The 22,515-nt window shown below is 41.2% G+C and overlaps 1 protein-coding gene across 9 annotated transcripts in view; it reads left to right on the plus strand.

Annotated features, from left to right (window-relative positions):
- Ptpra (protein tyrosine phosphatase receptor type A) overlaps positions 1-22,515 on the plus strand; it is a 185,949-nt gene that overhangs the window by 98,472 nt on the left and 64,962 nt on the right. For 8 of the 9 annotated variants that reach the window (XM_045156280.1, XM_045156279.1, XM_045156284.1 and 5 more), the window contains one exon: positions 2,372-2,398. The exons of the other annotated variant lie outside the window; for it this stretch is intronic. In XM_045156280.1, coding sequence (XP_045012215.1) covers positions 2,372-2,398 — 27 coding nt within the window. The remainder of the gene's footprint in view (positions 1-2,371; positions 2,399-22,515) is intronic. 9 annotated transcript variants of the gene reach the window in all.

The raw sequence follows: 22,515 nt of genomic DNA on the forward strand, positions 1-22,515 counted from the left end.
CTACTTGATTGTATTAATATACCTTAATATGTTTATCTTTTTATTACTTTTTATTACTCACAGCGATCCTCCTACCTCTGCCTCCCGAGTGCTGGGATTAAAGGCTTGTACTACCACGCCTGGCTCAAGTTGGTCCATCTTTAATGATGGTAATCTCTTTAACAATTTTAGTTTAAGTTACCTAAAACCAGTCTCTGTTCCTGTAACTTTAAACTTAACATTCCTTATCTTTTTCAACTTTATGTTTTTAATATCTTTTCTATTCTGTACTTCCACAAAGCACACCAATTTACTATTAAATTCAACTTTGCTCAAATTCTTAGGGTATGAACAGAATGTAGCCAAGCCTTTCCACCAATAGCCCAGTTCCAACAAAGTTCCTTACTTCTTCTTTGAAATTTCATAAGCAAGCCTTCACAGACCACAATTCTCTCTGCATTTAGCATTTTCATAATCACCAAATTACCCCATCAAGCTCTACTTACAGGAATTTTTTTATTCTTGTTGGCGGAGGTGGGGGGGACAGGATTGAGATAGAGTCTGGCTCTGGTTCAGTCTGACCTGAAATTCACTATGTAGGCTCAGGATAGCTTTGAACTCCCAGCAATCCTTCCTACCTCTGCCTCCCAAGTGTTGGGATTAAAGGCGTGCAACACCACGCCCAACTAGCTTCTCTTAACTACTTTCTTTGGATTTTCAAGGTAGGGTCTCACTGTAGCCCAAGCTGACCTGGAATTCACTATGTAGTCTCAGGGTGGCCTTGAACTCACAGCAATCCTCCTACCTCTGCCTCCCAAGTGCTGGGATTTAAGATGTGTGCTACCATACCCAGCAACAAACTCTGCTTACAGAAGTATAAGCCTTCTCTAGTCCAAACTACCAAATTTTTCAAACTTCCTCCTGTAAACCTGTTCCAAAAGGCCAAAAACCAAACAATCAGATTCATTGCAGCAACAATCCCACTTCTCAATATCAATTTTTGTAGCAGTAACCTCTTGCTAGGACAAAACAATTCCCTAAAAGTAGTGGATGGGAGAAAATTTTATTTCAGGCTTACCGTTTCAAGATGAAGCTTCATGGTAGAGAAAGCTGGCTCACTGCATCATATATTCACAGCAGAGGAGAAAGCATTCTCTCCACAGGGTTTTCTTCTTCTTCTTCTTCTTCTTCTTCATTTATATATGAAAGAGAGAGAATGGGTATACCAGGACCTTTAGCCACTGCAAACTCCAGACACATGTGCCACCTTCTGCATTTGGCTTACATGGATATTGAGGAATTGAACCTGGGTCCTTTGGCTTTGCAGGCAAATGCCTTAACTGCCAAGCCATCTCTCCAGCCCATCTCCACAGGTTTTTGTAAACAGTATTTTCCCTATTAGTGTATACATTTTGAGTATATGTTTTTGTAAAAAAAAAAAAAAGAAGAAGAATTATATATTTGAGAGAGAAAATAAAAAGCAAAGAGAGAAAATGGGCATACCATGACCTCTAGCCACTGTAAACAAACTCTAGACATATGCACCTCTTTGTACATCTGGCTTTACCTGGGTATGGGGGAGTCGAATCCAGGTCCTTAGGCTTTGTAGGCAAACATGTTAACCACTCAGCCATCTATCCAGTAAATTTTATTACACATTATTTACATTTATCCTCTTGTATTTTAAGAGTCCAAAACATATAAAGGCCCTTAGTAACTTATATTTTATTTTTTCTCTCTTTCTTTCTTTCTTTTCTTTTTTTGTTGGTTGTTTTTTTGGGGCGGGTGTATTTCAAGGTAAGGTGTTGCTGTAGCCCAAGCTGACCTGGTATTCACTATGTAGTCTCAAGCTGTCCTTGAACTGACAGCAATCCTCTCCCAAGTGCTAGGCCACCACACCCAGCTAGTAGCTTATTTCTATTTTTCCTTGCATTCTTTTTTTTTTTTTTTCCTTCTTTTTGGTTTTTTGAGGTAGGGTCTCACTCTAGTTCAGGCTGACCTGGAATTCACTATGTAGTCTCAGGGTGGCCTTGAACTCATGGTGATCCTTCTACTTCTGCCTCCCAGAGTGCATGTACCACCATGCCTGGCCACATATTATAAATGAATATTGATACAGTATTATTAATGTTTTTCTAAGATTCTATACTTACACAAAGCAGCAGGAGATCAAGAAGAAGGTGACCACTGACTAAAGTTAATGATCTGGTAATTTTTAATTTCCCAGTTTCTGAAGGATTCTGGCTGAATACTGAATGTGGAGAAAAGTATATTCCTGGAGCTTTTTTGTTAGGTTGTTTTTACCTTACATTGAATAGTATTAAGTTTTACCTTATATTGAATGTTTTACTTTAACCTGAGTGAGTGTTTCTATTTTTCACTTATTACACAGGTAATTCTGACTCAGAGGACAGAAGAGGTGAGACACTCACCTTTTATCTGTTGTCCCTTGTACAAAATACACTCACTATTCATCTGTATTCCTGTGTTCACAGTGTGTGGTATGTCTGTGGCTGTGTTGCTTGTTTACTTTCCCTTAAATTATTTCCATATTAAATTCATAGAAAAGGGAATAAAATGACTTTCAATATGTTTTTTGGTATGAATTACATATTCTAACAGACTTGATGTATTTTAACAAATAGTAAAATAAAATGATAAAAGTATTTTTTTATTGCATCACCTTTTTACTATTTAACCCTTTGGTGATATATTAGTGCATAATTTGTATATATTAGTTAATTTCTGGTTTTTAATCTGCTGTTACCTTTAACATAACATTTTGATTTCTTGTTTTTCTGCTAGTCTATAAAATAGTGGTAATTTTTTTTTTATTTTTATGGACTTTTTAGCACTTTGGTATAAAGTTCTTACCACCTGTGATTTTATATATATATATCATACATGCATACATACAGTCTTAGCTGGACTCTGAATCCTTGGTCACCATATAGTGGGAGGACAAAGTTTTCTGTGGAAAGGTTAAGTTTTGCCTGTAATGATAGTAAGGCTGTCAACAGAGAGTGATAGGGTGATTAGAAAGGAGATATAGAGATATGTCATCAACATTCTAAGCAGGAATCACATTTGAGCTTAGAAATGTTCCTCTGTGAGGTTTTCTCATTGCGATTTTTTTTTCAAGACTAGGTCTCATATAACGTAACGTAGGCTAGCTCTCAACTTGCCTTCCCACCTCCCCTAGTGATGACTTGTAATGGGGGAATTGGGGTTCTGGGGTGCTTCCTTGTACCCTAGCCCCTGAGTTCATATCTGTAAACTAACCAAAGAATTGGCAATTTCAGATTTTAAAGAATTATTTTAATTTTTTTAAATTGTTTTGTTTTTGTTTTTCGAGGTAGGGTCTCACTCGAGCCCAGGTTGACCTGGAATTCACTATGGAGTCTTAGGGTGGCCTTGAACTCACAGCAATCCTCCTACCTCTGCCTCCCTAATGCTGGGATTAAAGGCATGCACCACCACGCCCAGCAAGAATGATTTTTTTTAATTAATTAATTTAAAGAGAAAGAGAGAAAAAAAGGGCGCACCAGGGTCTCCCACCACTGGAAACGAACTCCAAGCACGTGCGCCTCCTTGTGTATCTGGCTAATGTGGGTCCTGGGGAATCGAGCCTCCAACCGGGGTCCTTAGGCTTCACAGGCAAGCACTTAACCACTAAGCCATCTCTCCAGCCCTAAAGGAATGATTTTTAAAATACCACATTTTAAGCCAGGCATGGTGGCGCATGCCTTTAATCTCAGTACTCGGGAGGCAGAGGTAGGAGGATTGCCGTGAGTTCGAGGCCACCCTGAGACTCCATAGTGAATTTCATGTCAGCCTCAGAGACCCTACCTCGAAAAACCAAAAAAAACAAAAAACAAAAAAAACACATTTTATTCAAATTTACAAAGGAGTGGGGAAAGGGGGAGGCTGGGAGGTATGGGGAGATCAAGGGGGGAGAAGAGAAGTATACCCCATGAATCCCAAAAGGCCATGTGGGTCACATGTAGTTCAGGAGTTCATGTGATCAGATATGGATCTTAGAAAAAAATATGAGAGGGAATCTTTAAAATAACATGTGCTTTCAAGAAGGACCAAAAGGGCTGGAGAGATGGCTTAGCGGTTAAGCGCTTGCCTGTGAAGCCTAAGGACCCCGGTTCGAGACTCGGTACCCCAGGTCCCACGTTAGCCAGATGCACAAGGGGGCGCATGCGTCTGGAGTTCGTTTGCAGAGGCTGGAAGCCCTGGCTCGCCCATTCTCTCTCCCTCTATCTGTCTTTCTCTCTGTGTCTGTCGCTCTCAAACAAATAAATAAAAATTTAAAAAAAAAAAAAAGAAGGACCAAAAGTGAGGATAGTAATAAAAGAAAATAGGTGTCTCTTCCCGCCTGGCAGCCATGCCGGGTTAGGAAAGAGCTCTTACCCATCAGAAGACCGGAAGAACGTTGCTACCTGCTCCAGTAAGAGGAAAAAATGGGCCTCTCTCTGTGGATCCAGGGGGATATAGGATTTGTGTCATCCCACCTGGGCACACCTACACTAGGTATCCCAGCCAATAGTCCTGGGCTTAGGGGAGAACCTGTACCTGGACAGGGTGCCTACTTGAGAGAAATCTAATTGAGTGGGATGGATAAACACTAAATCCCAGGATTGGCACAGGTGGGGCAAGCTGAGATAGGTGTGGCATCCTAAGACCCCTCCCTTTAAAGGCCACCCTGATCTTGCTTAATTAATCTGTCTATTCTGGCACCCCCCACATTTCCTCCACTCATGAGAAGACACTCTAACTGTTGTTAGAGAAAAAGAGGCGATGACGTCAGATCATGGTCTACCTTTTGTTGAATGGGACACAGAGGTGTGGCAGTTAGAGTGTTTCCCAGAGAGGGGAACTATTCTTTTTTTTTTTTTTTTTTAAATTTTTATTTATTTATTTGAGAGCGATAGACACAGAGAGAAAGACAGAGAGAGGGAGAGAGAGAGAATGGGCGTGCCAGGGCTTCCAGCCTCTGCAAATGAACTCCAGACACGTGAGCCCCCTTGTGCATCTGGCTAACATGGGACCTGGGGAACCAAGCCTTGAACCGGGGTCCTTAGGCTTCACAGGCAAGCGCTTAACCGCTAAGCCATCTCTCCAGCCCGAGGGGAACTATTCTAAAGACCCAAGGGAGAAACCTATCAGTCAGATGCCACATTGTTTAGTAACATATGTATTGAGCCTATCTCAGAGGTGGAGATGTCTAGCATTGTGAAGTAGGGGGAGTAGGTAGTCCCATCAGAAAAGGCAAGTGTTGTACTCTCAACAGGCATTCAAGTGGGCCTGTGTAAAAGGAGCCATCAGGGTGTAAGCGAGCAGAGATAAAGTCAAAACAGCAGTTGAGTATATAAGGGCCAAAGATTAACAAAATAAGTATGAAGATTATGATGGGTATGATTTTTTTTCCACCATGAAAAACTTGAGACCTACTTTTAAAACTGTTTACTGAATGGCACTGTAGCATCTGACATGGTGTGGATCTATTTATGTAGATCTTATAAAGTAGAGGAAACATTAGCAGAATGTAGACATAGCATTTAACCTTGATAGTGGCACATGTATCACCTGGGGCTGTAGTGAGTATGTCTAGAGCCATGTGGTTTTATATGTTAGTTTTTATTTTTTATTATTTTTTTAATCATTTGAGCCTCAGAATTAAGGAGAGAAATCCCCTTATTTGTGTCACTTAAAGTCTTTTGGGTATACTTTGTGATAGTTTATATGTGTCAAATGACACCTTTTAATCTAATAGATGGAAGACTGAGACTAAGTGATCATACCATTGAAAAACATTTTTGGTTTATCTATGTTTTAAAATCTTTAAATTGGCTGGGCACTCTAAGTTGGGTTTGTTTGGTTGGTTGGTTGGTTGGTTGGTTTTTCGAGGTAGGGTCTCACTCTAGCTCAGGCTGACCTGGAATTCACTACGTAGTCTCACGGTGGCCTTGAACTCACAGTGATCCTCCTACCTCTGCCTCTCGAGTGCTGCGAGCGCTCTAAGGTTTTTATTTGTCACCCTTGTATCCAAGGAAACCCCAGGGTATATCTTTCAATGCACCCTGGAGGTAGCCAGGGCCAAAGGTTAATACCACAGAACCATTGGGTGTCTTTTGGGGTTGTCCAGTGTATATTTGGCCTCAGTGTCCATTCAGTAGTAAAACGTTTTGTTTTGTTTTTTTACTTTATTTATTTATTTGAGAAAGAGGCAGAGAGAGAGAAAGAGAATGGGTTTGCCAGGGCCTCCAGCCACTGCAAACGACCTCCAGACGCACGCATCCCCTTGTGCATATGGCTTATGTGGGTACTGGGGAATCCAGCTGAGGTCCTTTGGCTTTGCAGGCAAATGCCTTAACTGCTAAGCCATCCCTCCAGCCCCAGTAGTAAACCATTTTGACAGTTGGAGGGTAATAATATTTTGGCATAAGTCTAAAGGAACCCATCCTAGAGAAATCAAACATTATTTGGAATATTTTGAAAGGGCATGAGTTTTTTGTTCTCAGCATAAGGGTGTCTTTTGGTTTAAACAACCTTTAGTTGTAGTCATCCACATATATGTATCCCAGGTTTGAAAATAACCATCTTGATATCTAGGATTTTTTAAAATAAAGTTTGAGTTGTCAGAGAGGGGACCAACATCTTTTTAGGATTTTGTCACTTTTCTTTTGAAAAGTTTTTTTTTATGTCCCTGTTCATTCCTGGTAGAATTGATGGCCCATTGACAGACATCTCATCTAGTAACCTGGGCTAGGGTAGGAAAACTAGCTCTCTCCTGGTTAATATAATTGTAACTGATTTTAATCATCTCCTTTGAGAAGAGATATCCACTATGGACGTCCAGGTGTTGGAAGTGGGCAAGAGCCCACAAACCCAGTAGTCAATTTGATTACTATCTTGTATATATTTTTGGGCCCATATAAGGAATGAATTTTTATCCTGAGTATAGGCAGGTAGAATGAAAAGGCTGAACAAAATCATGGACAGAAAGTGAGGCATGTTTCGTGATGAAAGAATGAGCAAACCTTATCTGTTGGTGTTGTGTTTTATGTCTTGAGGCACCCTTTTATGTTTGGTTATATTTTTTTCTCTAAGTGTTTAAGACCAAGCCCAAACTGCAATTTACGATATATTTGGGGGTGTCAGTAATGGCTCTCCAAAGGAGAGCTTAGGGATCCAAGAGTAGCTTTTCTAGTAGCGGTGTTGTCTCTTAAGATGAGTCAGGGCCGTGCTGACCAGGAAGGTGTTTGTTTTGTTTTGTTTTGCTTTGTTTTCTATTTTGTTTTGGGAGGGAAGCCAAGGAGAGATGATGATGATGATTATTTAGTTTTTTTTTTATTTGAGAGAGAGAGAGAGAGAGGCAGAGAGAGAATGGGCATACCAGGGCCTCCAGCCACTGCAAACAAATTCCAGACACATGCACCCCCTTGTACATTTGGCTTACATGGGTCCTGGGGAATCGAACTGAGGTCCTTTAACTCTTCAGGCAAATGCCTTAACCCCTAAGCCATCTATTCAGTCCGAGACTTTTTTTAATTGTTTTAACTGTCTACCAGTTTTCTTCTGTTTTTGGGTTTCCATATCTTTTCTGATCAGGAAGATAGTTGACTCACCAGAGGGCTAGTGTTAGAGGTGTCCCATCATCTCTATTGGTCTTGTGGCTTGGGAGCATATGCCAAAATATTGGCCATTTTTGGCCCCAATGATTCCAATTGGCTTTGACTTCTACATAGGTTATTAATATACTTAGAAAAAGAAGTTACACCACTTACAGGAGTAGAAACTTATTTCAGTTCTGAGCCAGCTGATGTCTAAAAAGCAGTTTGAGGTCTTTTATTTGTTTACAAGTGAAGGTGTTAGTTTCTGTCTTGGGTTCCTGTGGAGTCTTCTAGAAGGTATGTCACCTTTTGACCCTGGTGTGATGAATCCAAAAGTCCATGTCGGTCACTTTGACAGCCATGGGTGTTGATAGAATGACTGGATAAGGGCCCTCCTAGGTGGGTTCTAAGGAGGGGCCCTCCTTAAATGTCTTTATCAAGACTAAGTTTCCTGGACAAAATGAAAATGAAAGTGTCCTGATATCATCCTGTTTAGGGTTAGTCTGTCTTAGCTTTGAGAGGATTTGTTGCAACTTAGCTAAGTCTGTGATATAAGAGCTGGGTGGTCTCAGGGTCATGTAACAGGCCTCTGAAAACGAAGGGTCTGTCATATAATGTCTCAAAAGGAGTTAATCCCAATTGTTCTGGAATGTTCCTTAACCACACTAAGGCCAGTGGCAATAGTTTGGTCCAGGAGTTCTGGGCTTTCTGTATTAGTTTGGTTAGGTTTTTTTTGTTTTGTTTTGTTTTGTTTTTGTTTTTGTTTTTTAAGTCATTAATCTTTTGTACCTTTCCAGAGGATTGAGGATGTTAGGTACAATGCAGACTAAATTGTATCCCCAGGACCTGAGAGACCCTTCAGTGACTTCTGTATTAAAAGCTGACCCATTGTCACTTTATGTTTTTGAGTATTCTAAACCTTGGAATAATTTTACCCAAAAGGGTCTTTACTACCTCTTGTGTTCTTTCTGTCCATTTGGGGAAAGTCTTGATCCATCCAGTAAAGGTATCAACCCATACCAGCAACAAGTGGGTTTGGGACCCCCTGGCAAGTGGGTAAAGGTTGTCTGTCTTCCTCTGGGTATTTTCCTCACCTTTGATTTCCAGGGGGAGGTAGATAATTATTACAAGGGTTTGTCTTTTGACATTTTTTAACTACCTAAGCCATTGTATCAGTTATTTTCCTTTTTACAAACTTTTTTTGGTTAGTTGAATCAAGTTTTCTTTCCCCAAATGATATATATGATGAAGAGAATTTAAGACTTTTTATTAAGCCAGATGTGGTAGCATATACCTTTAATCTTAATCCCAGCACTCAGGAGGCAGAGGTAGGAGGATCGCTGTGAGTTTGAGGCCACCCTAAGACTCCATAGTGAATTCCAGGTCAGCCTGGACCACAGTGAAATGCTACCTAAAAAAAAAAGAAGACTTTATTATAAGGACTGAGGCAACATAAGTGGTTATCAGAGGCAACCCACCATGCACAAAGGATGACCAAACTGTAGTCATCCTCCTGTGTTTCAGTGGCTTTCTTTGAGGTGTACTGTAGCCTTTCAGGTGGGAGGAGGCAATCCTCCCCCAGAAGAGGAAACATTCTTTCTGTCTCTAGAGCTGCAGTTTTAGCTGCAGAATCCAAGTGACTTTCTAAAAATATTAGGTAATCTCTCTTTTTGATATCCACGGCAGTGTGAGACTGTCACCTCCCTAGGGAGCAGGACTGTTTCTAAAAGGTTTAGAATTTTTTTTAGCATGTTTAGCTGGAGTTCCTGAAGCAATTAACAAACTTCTTTTCTTCCAAGTAGTAGCGTGAGCATGTAGTATTAAGTATACTTGGAGTCTGTATAGATACTTACTCATTTTTCTGTGTTAACATTTAGTGCTTTGGTTACAGCTATTAGCTCTGTTCATTGGGCACTTGTATTAGCTGGAAATGACCCAGATTTGAGAATCTCATGTTCTGTCACCATTGTATATCCTGTCCTTTTAGTTCCATCCTAAACAAAAGAACTCCCATCTGTAAACAGCTAGAGATCGGGATTTTTTTTTTTAAGGGCTGATCCTTAAGGTCTGGTCTGGCAGCATAGGTTTCTAATAAGTCCTCTTTACATAAGTGCTCAAGTTCTTTTTCTTCTGGAAGGTAACTGGCAAAGTTGAGGAAAGAGCAAACCTTAAGGGTGATTTTAGGTCCCTCTGTCATGAGGGCTTGATATTTTACCATTTGACTATCTAACAACTACATGTGTCCCTTTGAATTAAGAATGTTCTTGCCAGGTGTGGTGGTGCATGCCTTTAATCCCAGCATTCAGGAGGCAGAGGTAGGAGGATCTCTGTGAGTCCAAGGCCACCCTGAGACTACATAGTGAATTCCAGGTCAGCCTGAGCTATAGTGAAACCCTACCTCGAAAAACCAAAAAAAAAAAAAAAAAAAAAGCCAGGTGTAGTGACACACACCTTTAATCCCAGCACTCAAGAAGCAGAGGTAGGAGTATTGCTATGAGTTCAAGGCCACCTTGAGACTAGGTAGTGAATTTCAGATCTGCCTGGGCTAGAGTGAGATCCAACCTCAGTGGGCAGGGGGAGGGAACGGGGAAAGACTGTTCTCAATGTCATGGGGAGTATGTACAGTAAGAGGCCTTCCCAAGGTTAGTTTATGTGTCTTGGGGATCAGGAGTCTTACTATTGTAATTTTCCTTAAGCATCCAGGCCATCCCTTAGCTACTGAGTCTAGCTCTTTGTTGAGATATCCTACAGGTTGGGGGGTTGGTAACCTTAGTTGAGTTAAGATACCCAGAGCTATACCTTTTCTGTCTGTCACATAAAGAGAGAACCAAGGCTGGGCATGGTGGCACATGCCTTTAATCCCAGCACTTGGGAGGCAGAGGTAGGAGGATAGCCGTGAGTTCAAGGCTACCCTGAGACGACCAAGTGAATTCCAGGTCAGCCTAAGCTAGACCGAGACCCTACCTTGAAGAAAAACAAAAGAGATAGAGAACTGAGATTGGGTAGGTAGTTCCAAAGCAGGGACCTAAGTCCTTCAGTTGTTAAAAGGAGTGGCGTGCCTCAGGTCCGCATGTTAGAGGAGTTGATAGATACTTCTGTGTTTTTTAAGAAGTCGGTACAAAGGTCTTACCAGTTTTGCAAAACCCAGAATCCAAATCTTGTAGAAGCCTGTAACTCCCAGGAAAGCCCTCAGTTGCTTTACTTTGTTGTTGTTTATTTTATTTATTTATTTGAGAGTGACAGAGAGAAAGAGGCAAAGAGAGAGAATGGGCGTGCCAGGGCCTCCAGCCACTGCAAACATGCAGACAAACTCCAGATGCATGCTCCCCCTTGTGCATCTGGCTAACATGGGTCCTGGGGAATCGAGCCTTGAACCAGCCTCCTTAGGCTTCACAGGCAAGTGCTTAACCGCTAAGCCATCTCTCCAGCCCAGTTGCTTTACATTTTGAGGGAGGGGGTAGACTAAAATAGGTTAGACCTATGCAGAACTTAAACTGTGTTTTTTCCTTCTAATATCATTCCTAAATAAGTAACCTTAGAGTGGCATAATTAAACTTTTTTCCTTGAGGCTTGTATCCTTATTTAGCCAGAAAGTTGAGAAAGGCCTCAGTTTCTCATGAGACCAATTTTTTTTCGAGGTAGGGTCTCACTCTGGCCCAGGCTGACCTGAAATTCATTGTGTAATGTCAGGGTGGCCTCGAACTCATGGCGATCCTCCTACCTCTGCCTCCCAAGTGCTGGGATTAACGGCGTGCACCACCTCACTTGGCCTTGTGAGACCAACATTTTAGAGGTCTCACAAAGCAAAAGATCAACTACATACTATAATAGGGTAATCTTAGGATTTTTCCGATTTAAGAGATCCTGTGTCAAAGTCAAGCCAAACAGAGATGGAGGCTGGCTCTAAAGCCTTGAAATAAAACTGTCCAAGGAACTTGTCTTGTTTTACGAGTTGGATATTCAAAGGCAAATAGAGCCTGGGTATCTGGATGTAGAGGGACACAGAAAAACATCCTTCAGGTCCAAGACTGAATGATGAATAATCCCAGAAGGAATTTGGGTTAAGAATGTATAGGGATTGGGTACCACAGGATGAAGGGGTACCACTGTATTATTAATTGGAGTTCTGAACTAGCCTCCATTTATTAGGGCCCTTTTGTACCCCAAGCATAGGAGAATTATATGGACTTTTATTTTAGGAGTTCCTTTTGTAAGACTACAATTATGGGTTTAAGTCCCTCAGTTGTTTCTGGTTTCAGGGGATACTGTTTTGGTGAGGAAAATAAGTGGGATCCTTAAGATGTATTTGGACAGGATTGGCAGTGACAGCTCAACCTATAGTTTCACCATCTGTCCAAACTGATGGATCTGCATTTTCCTCCTCTAGCAAAGGAAGACATAGGTTTTTCCCTGGAGGTAAAATAATTTTTACCTGAGATTTAGAAAGGACATCTCTGCCCAGCAAAGGAGTTGGTGTCTTTGGGACTATAAGGAAGTAATGATGGAAAGGAGTCTCCCTAGGAAGAGGCCAAAGGCTCTATAAAGAACCTCTTTGGAATTTGACCTGAGATAACCCAAAAGGCAGCTGTCTGGTTAGGCATAGCCCCAGGACAAAATCAAGCTCTGAAAAACGTGCACCTGAGTCAGTGAGAAGGTTTACAGTATACCTTTCACCTGTGTAACTACCCAGGGCTCCTCAAGGTGAAGTGGAATCACAGGAGCTTGGATGGAAAGCCCTAGGCCCTGTCAATAATCTGCTGAGGGTGATAGCCTTAGATTTTTTTGATTTAGAGGACATAGGCATTTCCAGTGGTCCTCTTGACATTTAGGACAGGGTCCTGGTGGGAGCCTGCCATAACATTTTTTGGGACAGCGTTTACAAAAGTGTATACCCTCTGTCTACAGAGAAAGCAGGCTCTAGGGATGTCTTTAGAAGGAGCCCTTTTTATTTTATTTTTTTTTTTTACCAAACACATTCACACTTATTTTGTAGCAAATGGCAAAGACCCAGTTTACCAGTTTTTTTAAACCTAAGCATAACATTACATATTTAAACAATTGTCAGAATGTACAAAGTTGCCAGCATTCATGCACAACTACAAACATCCTTAAGTTATACTAAACCAGAAATGTATTACCATTAAAGCACTAATATCTTTCATTACTAAATGCTGAGAAAAAACACTGAAGTTATTTCTGTGGAAAGTCATCCTAGTAATGTTAACTTCACAGCAGGTTGACACTACTTGGCTAACATTTCAGGCACAGTGGAAAACAGGTCTATACTGTGTGATAGTACAGTCTCATCCTACAGTACTCATCACAGGTTCACCCTAGATTATGTTTAATAAAAAGGTAAAGTGCATACAGAGAATGAAACAGTTTTGAAGACCAAAACCAAAATGGTCCTATCGTGTGGTCCCAACAATAAAAGAAAAAGTCTGTGACAAATAGGAGCTCTGATGAGCTGTTTATAAATATTTTAGATTAGGTAGAGTTATACTGAAAGTCAAGTTCATTTGAAATCTTCAAAAATAAATTGTTCCTGTTAATCCTCAAATGGTGTTTATTATTGTTTAACGTTTCTGTTAAATGCATATGTTAGAGTTGTTATCCAAGCATAGCAGCTGCTCCTAACCACTTATGTTAAGGACTTTAACTGGCCATCTTCTAGAAGGAGCCCTTTTTTGATCAACCTTCAATATCGCTATGATTTCTTTTTTTTTTTTGTTTTTTGTTTTTTTGTTTTTTCAAGGTAGGGTCTGGTCTGGTCTAGTTCAGGCTGACCTGGGATTCACTATGTAGTCTCAGGGTGTCCTTGAACTCACAGTGATCCTCCTACTTCTGCCTCCCAAATGGTGGGATTAAAGGCCGGCCACTATGATTTCTTGATGACGTTTACTTTTGTTGTTTGTTGGTTTCTATTCCCCTTTTTCCCCCTCTCAGCTTCCAGTTATAATAAATAGAAGTTCCAGCCTGGAGCAACTGATCTCTTATCTGGTTTAGCTACCAATTTTTATAACTTCTTATAAATATCAGGTGTTGACTTAAAGTTAAAAATTTATCTTTAAGAAAAACGTCCTCCTCCAAGGTATCTTGGAGTTACATTAGTATGTTTTTTAATAGCCTCCTTAAGTCTCTGGAGAAAAGCAATGGCAATTTTTATTCTCCCTGTATTATAGTTGACAATAAATTATACTTTAAAAGCTTTATCTTAGCTCTACGAATACCCTTTAATATACAACATGTAAAATGCCAATGCCTCCACACCCCTGTTTCTCTTCCCTATCCCACTGGGGATTATGGGTGGGTACTGCTACTGCCCCTGTAAGAATCATGGTGTTGTCAGCGTCAGGAGTTCCAGCGTGGGCTGTATAGTATTTGTTCCCCACTGCTACTGTCTGAGCTTATAGCTTGTCTTTTAACAGAAGTTAAGGTTTGATCTAATACTAAAATAATATCTCTCCAACTCATTTTATATGGTTTAGCGAATTGTTGGGAGACCTTATAAAGTCGTCAGAGTAACTGACCAATTTCTGTTGTATCTGTTTCATCTTATTTACAGAAAAAGGTTGGTAAACATAAGAGATCCTGAATTCCCATGGGACCTAGGATATAGCCGGGAGGAGGGCAGTGGGTGTCTTCCTTATTAATATCTTTGGTTAATATTGGGGTGTCCTATAGTTAGACAATTCTGGGTTTGGAGAGCAGGGTTCAGGAGATGTTCATGAGGGAAGTTTTGTATAGGATACTGTAGGAGGCTCAGAGGCCTCAGGAGGAACTTTAAGGTTAGTAGTTATAGGAGATGTTTCTAGGTTTGGTCCTTCACCAGGCTTTGGAGTCCCTGCAAGAGGCTCAGGGGCCTCTTTAGGGAGCTCAAGGATTACCCTAGAAAGTCTGGGGGGTCTCCCTGGAAAACTATATGGTTTCTTTAGGAGATATGGGGTCAGCATTTATTGGGGTTAGAGAGACATGGGCTATTATTGGATGATCAGTAGTAGCTGGGGTGATCAGACCCAGCTGGTAGTTAGCAGCCCACTCAGGATGGTCACATAGGGGTAGGAATTTTGCTGGAGCCATACCATCCCTAATCTTTGTTAGGTGAGGGTTTGATCTCTGAGGGAGGAGCTGTTTCCTCCCAGGTCAGGTGAGTAAAGGCCTAAGAATTACCATACTAGAAGGTGTTTATTCCAACATTACAAATCTAGTCTAAGGGGTAGAAACAATTCTTACATAAATAAGAGGTATCTTCCTTTGGGAGTTAGGGCCAAAAGGAGAAACTTCTGAAATCTTTACAATGATGAGTTAAATGATGATTTTACCAGAATAAGTCTTTACAAGTATTACTTAAGTCTTTCAGTGAAGATGGCAGCGTAGGAACCATGCCAAAGCAGCCTAGGGAGAAAAAAAGCCAAAAAAAAAAAAAAAAAACCCAGCAAAATACACTCTTCTACTAAAGAGTGAGGTGTGGGGCTGGAGAGATGGCTTAGAAGTTAAGCACTTGCCTGTGAAGCCTGAGGACCCTGGTTTGAGGCTCAAATCCCCAGGACCCACGTTAGCCAGATGCACAAGGGAGTACATGCATCTGGAGTTCGTTTGCAGTGGCTGGAGGCCCTGGCACACCCATTCTCTCTCTCTATCTACCTCTTTCTTTCTCTCTCTGTTGCTCCCAAATAAATAAATAAAAATAAACAACAAAAAAAAACTTTTTTTAAAAATTTTATTTATTTATTTATTTGAGAGTGACAGACAGAGAGAGAGGAGAGAGAGAGAGAATGGGCGCGCCAGGGCTTCCAGCCTCTGCAAACGAACTCCAGACGCGTGCGCCCCCTTGTGCATCTGGCTAACGTGGGACCTGGGGAACCGAGCCTCGAACCGGGGTCCTTAGGCTTCACAGGCAAGCGCTTAACCGCTAAGCCATCTCTCCAGCCCAAAAAAAAAAACTTTTTTAAAGTGAGGTGTAGGCTAGAGGAATGGCTTAGCAATTAAGACATTTGCCTGCAAAGCCAAAGGATCCAGGCTCGATTCCCCAGGACCCACGTTAGCAAGATAGACAAAGGGATGCACGCATCTGGAGTTGTTTGCAGTGAGTGGCTAGAGGCTCTGGCACGCCCCTTCTCTCTCTTTCCCTCTTTCTCTGTCAAATAAGTTAATTAATTTAAAAAGTGAGGTGGCTGGTCGTGGTGGCATATGCCTTTAATCCCAGCACTCAGGAGGGAGAGGTAGGAGGATCACCATGAGTTCAAGGTCAGCCTGGACCAGAGTGAGACCCTACCTCAAAAAGCCAAAAAGAGGGCTGGAGAGATGGCTTAGCGGTTAAGCGCTTGACTGTGAAGCCTAAGGACCCCGGTTCAAGGCTCGGTTCCCCAGGTCCCACGTTAGCCAGATGCACAAGGGGGCGCACGCGTCTGGAGTTCGTTTGCAGAGGCTGGAAGCCCTGGCGCGCCCATTCTCTCTCTCCCTCTATCTGTCTTTCTCTCTGTGTCTGTCGCTCTCAAATAAATAATAAATAAATAAATTAATTAATTAAAAAGCCAAAAAGAAAAGAAAAAGTGAGGTACATAAGAAATTATCAACTGCAGCAAAGAAGTCTAGAACATCTAGAGACCACAGAAGCAGGCAGAAGCAGCTCCAACTGTATTAAATCTGCCACTTGGTTTTCTAGTTTAGATATTCTCCCCTTCATCCATTCTACTGGTGAGATTTCTACAGACTTTTGTTTTCTTTTTTTGTTTTTGTTTTTCAAAATAGGATCTCACTCTAGCCAAGGCTGACCTGGAATTCACTATGTAGTCTCAGGGTGGCCTCAAACTCACAGAGATCCACCTACCTCTGCCTCCCGAGTGCTGGGATTAAAGGCGTGCACCAACATGCCTGGCTTCTACGGAGCTTTTTATTTCACTGGCTGTGTTCTTTATTGCTAGTATTTCTGACTGGTTTTTCTTTATTAAATGAGGTCATAGAACAAATGGACCTAACAGATATATATAGGCCATTTCACCCAAATGCTGCAGAATACACTTTCTTTTCAGCAGTGCATGGAACGTTCTCTAAAATAGACCACATATTAGGACACAAAGCAAACTTTAACAAATACAGGAAAATTGAAATAACTCCTTGCACTCTATCTGATCACAATGGGATCAAATTGCAAATCAATAGCAAGAACAGCTATAGAGCATACACAAAATCTGAAAACTAAACAATCCTCATTGCTCGGGTGGCTGAAGCCTACCTGGACTACAGAGCAGAGTAAGTTCAGAGTCTGCCTAGACAATTTAATGAGGCCCTCTCTCAAAAAAAAAAAAAAAAAAAAGAGAGAGAGAGAGAGAGAGAGAAAGTAAAAGAGGAAGTGGAATAACTATGGTAGAGTGCCTGCCTACCATGTATGAGCCTTAGATACAAGCTCTAGTGTCAAAGGGGAAAAAAAGTAGGCTAGATTTGGTCTAGATTTGGTTGGTTGGTTGATTGGCTTTTTTCAAGGTAGGGTCTCACTATCTTTCTGCTAGCCCATTCTGTATGCCAAGGCTGCTTAGTCTTCTGTTTTGTTTTGTTTTCTGGTTATTGGTTTTGGTGTTTTCAAGGTAGGGTCTCACTCTAGCCCAAACTGACCTTGAATTCACAGTAGTCTCAGACTGGCCTTGAATTCACAGATATCCTCCTACCTCTGCCTCTCAAGTGTTGGGATTAAAGCTACCACTTCTGGCTCTGGTCTTTGCTTTTTATATCAAGCATTGTGTAGTGGTACCTCTTTTAAATTGTCTATTGTTGCTTCCATTTCATAAATCATTCTAAGAGATTGTCATGCACTGTTGTTATTATAGTAAGTATTTTACCTTCCAGGTCTATGGAATCCTAAAGTTTCATGCTTAAGAAATGTCAGGTCTCACTATTGTAAACTCCCCCTTTAGACCAGATTCACCTAGCTCTCGTGTCTCTGCCTCCTAAGTACTGAGATTATAGGCTTGTGCCACATTCCCCAATTGGAAATGTTTTATCTTTAGACCTCATGCTGAAATGAAAATTTAGCTAGATAAATTATTGTAGGTTATAATTTCTAAGAATTTTGTAGACAGTACATCATTGACTTTAATGAGCTATCATAAGTCAATCTGATTTTTTTGCTTCTATGTGAACCTTTTTCTTCCATCATATTTTTTAAGAATGACTTTGAAACAAAAAGAAATGACCGATAATTGGTTAATTCATGGATTCCAATCCCAAATTTTCATTTTGTGAGGATATGTTCAGGTAAAGATTATTTTCTCAGACTACATGGTTCCTTGTGGCATTATGCTTATTAAGCATTCTTGTATTTGTCCTCCTTTCCTAGTTTATTTTTAGGAGATCCTTTGAAGCAAATACTAGGTCTATCCACTTCATGTCCTCTCAATTTTCATAATCTTTTTATTGTTTTGTGTTCTGGCAGTATCTGATTTGTTAGTTTGGCTTTCAGTAATGTCTGTTTCTTAAGACTTTCATTTGGAAACATGGTCCCTCATCAAATTGGTTTTTGTTTTTGTGGGTGTTTTGTTAATATTTTTATTTTTATTTATTTGAGAGAGGGAAAGAGGGGGAGAGAGAGAGAGAATGGGCACACCAGGGCCTCCAGCCACTGCAAACAAACTCTCAGATGCATGCGCCATCTTGTGCATCTGGCTTACGTGGGCCCTGGGAAATTGAACCGAGGTCCTTTGGCTTTGCAGGCAAATGCCTTAACCCAACCCCACTCCCCCCCATTTTTTTTTAAAGAATTCTTCAATTGCCAAGTATGGTGGCGCACGCCTTTAACCCCAGCACTCAGGAGGCAGAGGTAGGAGGATCATGTTGAGTTTGAGGCTACCCTGAGACTGCATAGTAAATTACAGGTCAACCTGGGCTACAGCGAGACCCTACCTTAAAAAAACAAAAAATAGACTTTTTCAATACTCAGATTGCTCCTTTTGTGTATATTACATTTTTTAAATTTGTTCACTTTCTTGCAGTACCTCTGTCTCCCATGGCTTCCATTGTTATCGTTAGGATTTGTGATTGGCTGTGATTGAGATTTGCCCTGGAGCATTGAGTGGCCTGAAATCTGCTCCCAGTCTATGTTCTTTCCAGGACAGTTCTAACAGGGACAAACAGGGACTTACCAGAAGTTCAACTGATGGTTTAGGAAATTGGAACAGGACACAGTTATTTTCTAAATTACATTTTTGTTTTCCTCTTCTCCATCCCTATAGCTGTCTAAAGTTACCTTGGGTACCTCCCATGTTTATTTCTTCCATGCTCAACCAGGAAACCTGTGAACCTATTATACCTAATAATAATGTGAAACATGTAAGCTTGCTCTTGATGCCAATTCAAACTGAACCAGAAAAGGTGCTTATGAGGTGATCAGGAAAATTTAATAATGGGTTTTTTTGTTGTTGTTGTTTTTGGTTTTTCGAGGTAGGGTCTCACTCTGGCTCAGGCTGACCTGGAATTCACTATGTAGTCTCAGAGACTCACAGAGGTCCTCCTACCTCTGCCTCCCAAGTGCTGGGATTAAAGGCACGCACCACCACGCCTGGCTAATAATGTATTTTTTTATTTCAGTTATTTTCAAGGAGAGGGAGAGAAAATGGGTGTGCCAAGGCCTCTAGCCACTGCACACAAATTCCATCCAGATGCATATACCACTTTGTGCATCTGGCTTGACGTGGTACTGGGGTGTTGAACCCGGGTTGTTAGGTTTTGCAGGCAAATGCCATATCTGTTGAGCCATCTTCCCCAGTCCAATAATGCATTTTTTGAAATAGGGTCTTACTATATATCCCTTTCTGGCCTGGAGCAAGCCATATAAAGTAGGCTGGTGTTGAGCCTGCAATGCCTCCTGAGTCCTGGGGTTACAGGCATGAGCCACCACATCTGGTTTGAGTCAGAAAAACTTAAACAGTACCTATGTATTAGATGACACTAAGAAATTAGTGTTACTCTTTTAATGGAATAATAGTATTTGATTATGTTAAGATGTATCAGTCTAGGCTGGAGAGATGGCTTAGCAGTTAAAGATGTATCAGTTTTATAGAGGAACAGAATCAATAGAACGAATATATAGTGAAAGGGAAATTTGCTGGATTAGCTTGCAAGGTATTGACTGGGCAGTCATAACTGTTCACAAGATGGAAAGTCAGTAAACCTGGTAGCTGCTCAGTCCATGAAGCTGGTTGCAGGCTGGAGGGTTGAAGAACATAGTAACTGCTCAGTCTACTAGAGTTCAAAAAGAGGTCAGACCCAACATTGCAAATATGGGAATTTCTACATATCATTTGTAGTTACAGACATCTGATCAGACAATTAGATAGAATACAGGAAATAGTGCCAGGGACACAGCTCAAAAGAAGTTCCACAGTTGGAGAGCAGTTGAAGAAGAACAGCTGGCAAAAGAGACAGATGGAATAGCCAAGATATAGAAAGCAAATCAGAAGGCTGCTTTGTTGTAGAAAGTGAGAAAAATGCTTCAAGAAGGAGGGAATAGTCATCCAGTATGAATGTTCATTTTAAGATGAAAGCCACATACTGCAATGTTTGAAAATTACCATCAACAGAGAAAAATGTAATATCTGGCTGGTTATGTTATAATGATACAAACCTGTAATCGCAGCATTTGGGAGGCTAAGATAGGATTATGAGGTCTTGTTCAGCTTGAGAAATACACTAGTTAAAGCTCTCTTCAATTATTACTCCTTTTCTCTGCATGTATATCTATATAACAATTCTTACAAAGCCAGGCATAGTGGTGCATACCCCGGCATTTGGGAGGCAGAGGTAGGAGGGTCACTGTGAGTCAGAAGCCAGCCTGGGACTACAGAGTGGGTTCCAGGCCAGCCTGAGAGTTGCAGTCAGGTTCACATTGCTGGCAGAAATCATCTGACCAAGAACAGCTTGTGGGGGAAAAAAAGGTTTATTTTGGCTTATGGACTCAAGGGGAAGCTCCATGATGGCAGGGGAAACAATGGCATGAGCAGAGGATGGACATCACCTCCTGGCCAACATCAGGTGGGCAATAAGAGCAGGAGAGTGTATCAAGCACTGGCAAGGGGAAACTGGTTATAATACCCATAAGCCCGCCCCCAACAATACACTGCCTCCAGGAGATGTTAATTTCCAAATCTCCATCAACTGGGAACTAGCATTCAGAACACCTAAGTTTATGGGGGACAACTGAATCAAACCACCACACTGGGCTAGAGTGAGACCCTACCTCATAACAAACAAGCAAGCAAATAAAATCAATACTGATAAAAATGAATGGTTGTCCCCTTCGCTCCTCTTTCTTCCTTTCACTCCATAGGTAGGCTTTCTTACCCATACTCAACTGAAACCATCTGCAAAGCTCAATCAGTAGCTGCATCTTGCCAAACTCAGTTTCATTTTTCTCTTCAGCATTCTTAATCAGTATTTGATTTGATCATGCCTTCCTTGAAAAAACTGCTCTTGACCACTTTCTGCAAAATTACTTCCTACCTAATGGCTGCTCTTTGTAAGTCAGTTTGTCAGATCATACAAATTCAGCTAGACCTCTTCTCTGTTCATACCTTCCAATTGGGCTGGAGAGATGGCTTAGTGGTTGAGGCACTTGCCTGCGAAGCCTAAGGACCCATGTTCTACTCTCCAGATCCCACATAAGCCCACTAGGTGGCGCAGGTGTCTGGAGTTCCATTGCAGTGGCTGAGGCCCTGGCATGCCAGTTCTCTCTCTAAAAATATAAAAAATAGCAGGGCATGGCACCGCATGCCTTTAATCCCAGCACTTGAGAGGCAGAGGTAGGAGGACCTCTGTGAGTTCAAGTCCACCCTGAGACTACATAGTACATTCCAGGTCACCCTGGGCCAGAGTGAGACCCTACCTCAAAAAACAAACTATATATAGATTAAAAATTAACCTTCTGGAGGCTGGAGAGATGGCTTAGCTGTTAAGTCATTTGTCTGCAAAGCCAAAGGACTCCAGTTCGATTCCCCAGGACCCATGTAAGCCAGATGTGCAAGGGGGTGCATGCATCTGGAGTTTGTTTGCAGTGGCTAGAGGCCCTGGCACGCCCATTCTCTCTCTCCCTCTCTCTGCCTCTTTCTCCCTCTCTCTCTCTCTCAAATAAATAAATTAAATTAAGTTTAAAAAAATACATTTTTAAAAGTTAACCTTCTGATTGCATAGTGCTTCTCTCTCTCGAAAAATATAAAGTTAAAAATTTAAAAACTTCTGATTGCATAGTGCTTGCTATTCACATCACATTTATAACTAAAGCCACACTTCTTACTTCTGCTCCCTTCTCCAGCTGTATCTTACTCCATACTGGCCTTTGTACTATGTCTTGAACTTGTCAGGTTCATATGGCTCTTAGTGTGTTATTCCCTGTGTCTTTACATTTCACACCTACCATTCAAGCTCTTCACCCAGATCTTGCCTTAGAGCTTTGCTCAGATACAACCTCAGAGAGAGAGAGACTTCCTCAAACCATGGCACTGTGGCCTCCCTGTCCATCACTTTTTGTCCCCTTTATCTTGTTTTGATTTATTTTCCTCCAAATTTTTTGTACCTATCTGAAATTAACTGTGGACCATGTCCTCCTCACCTACACAGCTTTTTCTCCCTGGTCTATCTGAGTCTTTTCTACTTCCCATGTCTCAAATACTGACTGGTATATAGTTGCTGTTTTAGAAATATATTTTGAATAAATTCTAGTAAGAGGTTGAATCACATAAGAATGTGACTGTTTCCATTGGATTTGCCCGATTTTAGTGTCCTTGCTGAACAGTTTTATTGGCGCACTAAGAGTAGGAATCAGAACAAATAGGTTATAGAGGACTTAAGCTAAGGACATTGAAAAAAGGAACAAGTATAGTGAGAAGTTAGTTGGTGTCCTGGGCTGAGGAGGTAAGTAAGTCAAGAA

This window comes from Jaculus jaculus, chromosome 8 (assembly GCF_020740685.1).
Source record: "Jaculus jaculus isolate mJacJac1 chromosome 8, mJacJac1.mat.Y.cur, whole genome shotgun sequence".
Taxonomy (NCBI): domain Eukaryota; kingdom Metazoa; phylum Chordata; class Mammalia; order Rodentia; family Dipodidae; genus Jaculus; species Jaculus jaculus.